The sequence below is a fragment of the Echiichthys vipera genome (genome assembly GCF_963691815.1).
Source record: "Echiichthys vipera genome assembly, chromosome: 8".
In the NCBI taxonomy this organism is placed as follows: domain Eukaryota; kingdom Metazoa; phylum Chordata; class Actinopteri; order Perciformes; family Trachinidae; genus Echiichthys; species Echiichthys vipera.
The window spans coordinates 7,838,505-7,846,950 of record NC_139833.1 but is presented as its reverse complement, the minus strand read 5'-3'; the positions used below and the strand labels follow the sequence as shown (position 1 = coordinate 7,846,950).

General features: G+C 40.3%; 1 protein-coding gene across 1 annotated transcript; it reads left to right on the top strand.

Moving 5' to 3' along the window:
• The first annotated feature begins 1,280 nt into the window (after positions 1 to 1,280).
• Positions 1,281 to 8,446, top strand: etfb (electron transfer flavoprotein subunit beta). The gene is made up of 7 exons (XM_083917602.1): positions 1,281 to 1,417; positions 2,998 to 3,156; positions 3,457 to 3,615; positions 3,752 to 3,814; positions 4,510 to 4,668; positions 4,912 to 5,127; positions 7,807 to 8,446. Exons 1-6 carry the CDS (start codon positions 1,364 to 1,366, stop codon positions 5,080 to 5,082), a joined length of 765 nt encoding a protein of 254 aa, XP_083773728.1. The 5' UTR covers positions 1,281 to 1,363; the 3' UTR covers positions 5,083 to 5,127; positions 7,807 to 8,446.

Genomic DNA, 8,446 nt, shown 5'->3' with positions numbered 1-8,446 from the left:
TAGCTTGTTTGTTTGTTTGTTTGTTTATGTATTTTATTTTCTTGTAAGACTTTGTCTCTGTCATCATGTGTATATATGTCCTCTCTTACAACAAATTTGACATGCATTGACTTAGATTTACTCATTCTTTTATTATTATTATTGTTATTGTTATGTTGTTATCTTTGTTCTGTTGTGAAAAAGGCTCAATAAACAAAGTTTAAAAAATAATAATATTAGCAAAGATAGATGTATCACTAATTCTTAACAACCCCAAATATTCGTCAGATGGAACCTACATAATTAATTAGATCATTATATTAGCAAAATACTATATCCGTAAAATGATTTGGCTTAACAAACTACTTTCCTTTTATAGAATTTTAAAATTTCAGATTTTAAATCATATCTGACCACTATGGTCACCTAGTTTGTAAAGTGTCCTGAGATAACTTTTATAATGATTTGCCACTATAAATAAAATTGTTTTGAATTGAATTATGGACAACTTAAAACAAAAAAATGATGAATTGGCAAAAACTGTTAGATTATTTCAAATGTACTGCCTTAGTTTAGCAGACCCCAAACGTTTTTCTTTTTCTTATTCTTCATTCCTTTTTTATGTTTACTGTCCTTGTACATTTCAATTTGTCTTATATTTATTTCTACATTTAAAAATACATTTCTAGTATTTCGTATAACTCTGGAACATGCACGAAAAGAAATGTTTGTATTGAATCTTTTCAATGAAAACAAAACGAAAATTCATAACATTATTAAACATTACCAGCTGATGTATGTGATGTGGGAAAGACAAAAAGAGACCAATAAAAATAAAAAACAATGACTGAATGTCACTATCTTATTAAAAGACATGTAAAAAACAGAAACTGTGATCATAGGTTTCTGATTATCGATGGTAACTATCCGTGAACTTTGCCACACATAAAGCGGAACGTTTCTTCTTCGGCTCTTGTTTACGACGCGGATATGAGGAGCACCGCGTTATTAACAGGTGATTGGCATAGGTGATTGGTCATAATCCCAACAGTTTGAGCATTTTAAACCATCAAATAAGCGACAGTGAGTATAAAAAAATGATTTAAGGACCTTTTACTTTTTGAGTTGTCACTAACTAAACTCACGGCACCAACTGACTGACCGTTACATTTAACAACAGCTTCACACGCGTCTCAGCCAATCAGCGTGGAGAGCGTTGAATTCTATCTTCTCCTGATTGGCTGGAACGGGAGGCGGTATCCTGAGCTTCCTCCTCTGGAGTCACCCTAAAATATGTCCGACCTGTCCTCCTTGGGTGAAGGTTCACTGCGGTGACACTGCTTCGTATCTGTCTACTACTCCGCAGTTAAACGTTTCAGCAACAATGTCTGGTCGTGTGCTCGTCGGAGTTAAGCGTGTCATTGACTACGCCGTCAAGGTAACGCTATTTACTGCTTTTAAACAGGCTTTTTCACATTTAAGAGTCCTTTTTCCTGGGTTTACTCACTTGACTTTATAAGCTCTGCTAGCCAACGTTAGCCTGCTCACACCAGCTGGCTGTGGCACAAGACCTGGGAAACACAACTACCTGTTCACATATGTATGAAATAACCTGCAGCTAAACTCACATGGTCACTTTACAGGATATAGCTTTAAGAATAATTTAGACTATTGTTAGCAACTCTGCAGTGTATGACTTCTTGTTAGTTACCTCAAACAGATGTTTTCAAGTTGTGTAACCTGACGTTTAACTTCTACTTTCACCCACGTAAAGTCTGTGAGACAAACGGTCATACAGTCATTGTAATCTCACTAGTCTTTCACCCTTTTAGCTAGGCTACTGTCTCCTACAGATGGAGCATAAAACCATAATCGATATCTGCAGCTGTTTTATGTAACAGCAAGAATAGTCCTGCTTCAGCTGCCCTCAGCAGGATCCGTGCAGTCACTGCTAAACACTGACACATGTTTGGATTTCCTCTGCTCACAACATTATCAGGTAGATGATTAAAATAAAGATAAAGGCAGGAGAAGTTGCTTTTGATTATTTTTAAATTGTTTAGGAAGAGATGTTTCAGAGAGTCCTTTAAAATCAGCATCAGCATAATTAATGAAATGAGAATATAGTCATTATTTGAAAATTGTTATAAATCCACACAGAAGTGTACAAAAATCATTGTTATCGAGATGTAAAAATGACCTTTATCGGGCCAGAAGATCTTGTCCATATCATTCAGCGATCGTACACCATATTGCCTGAAGTATATGGACGCCCCTGCCCATATACTTTTGCAGCTGCAGCGGTTTTTCACCCCTCATTTCTGTTTCAGTTAATTCTAAAGCATTATCGTACAATGACAGTAGATAGACAAGAGTGTGCCTATTGTCACTGAAACACCTGTTTCAACATGACAGTGTCCCAGTACACACTGCAAGGAGCCAAAGAAATGTTTTGTTTTTTTCCAGTCAGGTGTTGAAGAACTTGACTGGGTCGCACATTTGAACTGGAGCCAGGTCTTATCACCAGACCTCATATTGGTCTTGTGACTGAGCAGGATCAAATCCCTCCAGCCAGGTTCCAAAATCCAGCCACTTCCAAAGAAAGGGAGGCTGTTGTAGCAGCACATCAATAGTTTTGGAATTAAACATTTATATGCTTTGTTTGTGTGTCCACATACTTTTTACATAGTGTATAACCCCACAGAACAACTTCTTCACGCCAGGATACATATTTAATACCCTCAAGGGAAGTTCTTCTGTATCTTTTTTTTTAAATTGTGAAGCAATAAAAGAGGAGACCTGAGCTTTACCAATGATGAAGACACTTCCCCAGCTCTAGGGCTCCTGTCTTAAACATGCATCACTAGATGTCTTTCCTTTTCACCTTTAAACACCACGCTGGCTCACCTCCTGTGTGAGTCTCTGTCATGTGTCAGACAGGCTGCCCTAGAATTCAGGCTATCTGGATTGTTTGTCATCTGACGACCCCGTCGTGACTCTGGCCTTCTTTCTCCTCAGATCCGCGTGAAGCCGGACAACACCAGCGTGGTGACGGATGGCGTTAAGCACTCAATGAACCCCTTCTGTGAGATCGCTGTGGAGGAGGCGGTCAAGCTGAAGGAGAAGAAGCTTATTAAGGAGGTTGTGGCTGTCAGCTGCGGGCCACAGCAAGCACAGGTGAGTGAGTGAGATGAGACTCTGAACCCATGTCTTTTTAACCAATGTCCCCAGTGTGATGTGGCAGTTTGCCTACTTTGTGTAACTAGACTTCAGAGAGAGCCAGCATGAGAAACAAATTATTTCACTGATCTATTAAAAAAAGTAGTTATTGTTACATGTATTACTATTGAGATACATGGGATATATACAGTATGTAAGAGTCTTCCACCTTGTGTTTTAATCCTGTTGTGATTGGTAACACATGTTACCAAGTTCACCCTCAAAACAAGTTCTGACCCGTATTTGTCCCTCACTCAGGAGACCATCCGTACGGCTCTTGCCATGGGAGCAGACCGTGGCATTCATGTGGAAGTGACTGGCAATGACTATCAAACACTGGGACCCCTGCAGGTCTCCAAGATCATGGCTGCTTTGGCCAAGAAGGAGGACGCCCAACTCGTCATCCTTGGCAAACAGGTTTGGAAAAATAATATCAGGATTCATTTCAATCTTTAAATCAGATCACACTTCCTGCTACCACACTGTGATGAAGTCATTATGCCCTCCTGTGCATTCTACCTTAATTTAATGACTACTTGTGTTGCATTCGTAGGCCATCGATGATGATTGCAATCAGACTGGCCAGATGACAGCAGCCTTACTGGACTGGCCTCAGGTGAGTTCTAACTTAAAGTTATTCTTAACAACACCTAGCCGAGCTGTCTCTAAAATAAGAACAGCCTGTTATGCTTTAAAATAGTCTGCTCTTAAGTGATCACTCTAAATTAGATCACGTCAGTTTCTATTTTTATTTATTTTGTCTTTTCAAGTGTGTAGATGTGTGACGTAGCAGCTCTGATATCAGGCTTTGTCCCTGTACAGGCTGCTTTATCAAAGTTAGCGGAGACTAGTTTGAGTCAGTAGGAGCTACAGTGATCCTGCACAGATCAGCAGAGCAGGGCAAAGGCTGCTCGGACAGTTGAGGTGACGTTGCACTGGCTGACCAGTAGATGGAGCACTTTGTTGACGTGTTATCTCTCAGTCTACAGTTTGAACAGTGTGAGGCTCAGATTATAACGTAAAATAAATAAATAATCGTACATTTTTATTATTTCTGACCTTTTATCATCAATAGTCCACTCTTAAAACACAGTTACCCTGGATAAGTTACATATAAAGTGTAGCTACACAGCCCAATCAGCAGATATGGTACATTGCCTGTCCCATGAACTCAGGTAACCTTATACTTTTTCCGGCTGCCGTTGCAAAGTTATAAAACATAAAGAATAGTTTCCAGATGGACCGTTTTTTATCAGTAGTTCTGTTTGTGTATTAAATTTTGTGAATATGTACCGTATCTTCATATCACAGGGAACCTTTGCATCAGAGGTGTCAATGGAAGGAGACAAGATTAAAGTAGTGAGAGAAATTGATGGTGGCCTGGAAACTATTAAGATCAACACACCTGCAGTGATAACGGCAGACCTCCGACTCAACACCCCAAGATATGCCACCCTGCCTAACATCATGGTAGGTACTGTAGCAGGGAAGTGTTCAGGGACGCAAAAGGAAGGCATGAACTAATCTGATTTTCAGGAATTAACTTGGATTTGTCAAGTAAATCTATCTTATCTTATCTTATATTGTTTATATGTGAAATACAACTAAACTGCTCATAATTGTTGGCTTGACAGGTGTTGTTTTCAAACGCAGATACTATTAAGTAGTGCAGAATGTGGACTTTAACCTTCTTCTCTGTTTTCCTGCTTTCAGAAAGCCAAGAAGAAGAAGATAGCCAAAGTTCAGCCTGCAGACTTGGGGGTGGACGTAACATCACGGTTGGAGGTGTTGAGAGTGGATGAGCCCCCACAGAGGCTGGCGGGAGTGAAGGTGGAGACGGTGGAAGATCTGGTGGCCAAACTGAAGGATTCAGGAAGAATATAGAGGCTTTAGGAGCATAATCAATGGAGCACAGAGCTTGGCAGAAGGGTGAGTATCTACCAATGAAGAGCCTGACCTGAAACTATTATCATGACAAACTAAATTCTGATTCACTAACAATTTATATTGATTTGTTAAGATAAACTTCATAATGTCAGCTACAGCTGCAACCAGGACATGAAATTGGCACCCGCCCACACGCCAAATGCGGGTGAAACTGTCAAGTCTACCTGCCACGTTGGCGTGTAGCCCATAAGACAATACAACACCGAGCAATTGTTGTGTGTTGTTGACCAATCAGGTAGCCTACCTTTGCTAAGCAAGCCCCGCCTTTTTCTTGGACTTTCAAAATAAAAACGAGAAGAATAAAAAATAAAAAATGCTGCGGCATATTGCTGGCGTGAAGAGGCCGCTGGCTGCAACAGTACAAAAAGAGGTTGAGGAGGACGGTTTGAAAATAATAATAAAAAGCCATTTTAATACAAAGTGGAAAGGGATGGCAAGGTTCGCAACTGGCTTGTGTACGACGCTACAACAGAGGAGATGCACTGTCCGGATCGCCGTGTGTATGGCTCGGAGATAGCAAAATCAAACCCATTTGTTATCGAGACAAAAAACCTAAAGTTCGAGGCAATTAAAGACCACGGATCCTCAAAAAGCCACTTGCACACGACTAAGGGCAAAGAAACAGTGACAAATGGATTTCAGTTGGGTGTTAACTAAATAAATGAGACTATCAGTGAAATGATTGACTGTTCTTCTGTTTCTGTTCTAAATGCCTGCCACACCGGGTCAGATACAGTTGTAAGTCATCCTGTAGTTCTAATTATTAATGAGATACGCTGGTTAATAACTCAACAGCACTTTAATGTGGATTCTGTACAAGTTCAAGAACCATTCTTATGCATTTTCCGAGTCGTTCACCTTTTATTGTAGGCCCTGGCTGCAACCATTAACAACGAATCTGTAAATAGTTTTTTCGTTGAACGATTTAATAGTCTATGAATTGGAAAATGTCCATCACAAGTCGTCACTCGAAATTATTTCTTTAAATTTTGTCAGCAGTCCGATATGTCCAACCCATAAATATTTAATTCACCCTGATAAAGACCTTCAAATCAGAGAATCTGGATCAGTACAATGACTTGCATGGTTAATTGATTATCAAAATAGCTTTATTAGATAGTGCCGGTAAAGAGATGACAGGAAATGAGGGTGAGCAATGGTCGCCGTCCTTTGCATGCCAAGTCTGTCTTTTTCATAGTCAGCGTCTGATAAATGTTATTGTTAGAATTCACAATGCGAGACAAAGTGGAGTCGCCAAGCAGTGAAGATGATTTTGTGGTTGTTTTCTTTTAAAAGTCAAAGCGTGCTGGCAGCTGAATTAATTATGAGTTTAGTGGATAGCACTGGTCAGCGGCGGTCAAACAACTCTCTGAAGGCTTTTGCAACACGGTGGATGGTGGTCAGCACTGTCGCCACACAACAAGAGGGTTACTGGTTCGAATCCCGGCTGGGGCCCTTCTGTGTGGAGTTTGCATGTTCTCCCTGTGTCTGCGTTGGTTTTCTCCGGGTTCTCCGGTTTCCTCCCACAGTCCAAAGACGTGCACGTGTTCGGTTAATTGATGACTCTAAAATTGCCCGTAGGTGTGAATGGATGTCTGTCTCTGTGCGTCTCTATGTGCCCTGCAATAGACTGGCGTCCTGTCCAGGGTGTACCCCGCCTCACGCCCGATGTCAGCTAGGATCGGCTCCAGCCCCCAGCGACCCCGACAGGGACAAGCGGTTGAAGATGAATGAATGAATGACAGACTGATAATTAAAAAAAACGCAGAAAATGTAACATGTTCCGAAAACTTGGATGAGGTCCTATTTATTTTTAAACCTGCAACAATTCCAGACGAAAAATATGGAATTGGTGTGCAAAGGTGCCAGGTGTTTGTCAGTTTCTTTTGTAGAGTCTTTTGTTGCAACATATACATTTAATAGTTTGGAGGACTTTTTTTTTATATATGATCACATTAAGTATTCCTAATACTCCCACTACATAAGCCTTCTAGATCACTAAGATCCTCTGAGGCCAATCTGTTAGTGGTTCGCAGAGTAAACTCAAATCAAGGGAAAGCACCTTTCAGTCATTATGCAACAAACAGCTGCAATAAACTTCCTGAAGATCTGAGACTTTCACCCATCTGACCACTTTTACAACTAGACTGAGAACTTTTATGTTCACCTTAGCTTTCTGCTAAATCTTTGCACTTTTAACGTCCGCACTGTTTTTATTATTGTCTGTGTTTTTATTCTCTGTGTCTTCCCGTAATGCATTTTAATTCATTACATGTTGTGCTGTGAAGCACTTTGAGTCTGCCTTGCGTATGAAAAGTGCTATACAAATCAAGTTGCCTTGCCTTGCCAGAGTTGCCTAATATTATGGTTATTCTTGATAAAGCTATATCTACCTCTTGCTTACGACTTAATACATTTCCAGCTTGTGTATGCATGCGGCAAAGTCACCTCTCGTGATGAATGATAGAATTATTTTCTTGTAATATTAATTTCATATCCTTTTCTATCCCCGTCTCTTCACTGTGCACTAAAAACAAATGAGTTGCTTTGATAAAGAATATATTGCACCTCGTGGTGACAGAAACAAAGCTAATAAGAGACTTTAATTGCATCTGTCGTGTTGAATAACGTTTCTATCTGCGTTCTCTTTTCTCCTTGCAGGACTCTCTAATTAATAACTGGACTGAATTGCGTAAGCACACCCGGAGGACTAGCTCATGTATCGGTCTAATCCCTCTGTTTGAGACTGTGACTCCTAAGGATATGCAGGGGAGGTACTGACAGAAGAGGAGTACGCAGAAACACTGTCCTGCAGCAGACCCAGACAACCTCAAAAGGATCATCTTGTCTTTTACGTGCATTTTAACTTTCATCTGTATCATAGGCTACTAATCTGACTTTTGACGAGCAGTCTTTACGCAATAACTGAAACCCAGAAACGTCTATCACGCTGCTGTTTGTGTCACACTGTACACCACCATTATGATGCATTTCACCAACAGCTGCTTGACTCTGCTGTTAAATCTGTAGTCACACATGTTAAGAGGTTCCGTTTTTGTAAATTATAAATGTAAATATGGACCCAAACATGTCGAGGTTCTTATCCTTCAAGAGAAACGTCTGCTGGTGATGTGTATTCTGTGTGTATGTGTAATTATCACTGGGTTTCAGGAGTGCGTAGACCGCGCCTCTCAAAGGGAAGATGATCATAAATGGGACTTTTACCGCAAGCGCCTCAATTCTCTGTTGATTGTACAGAAAATGAACATCACAATAAAGCAGCCAGTCTTTTCATATCTAA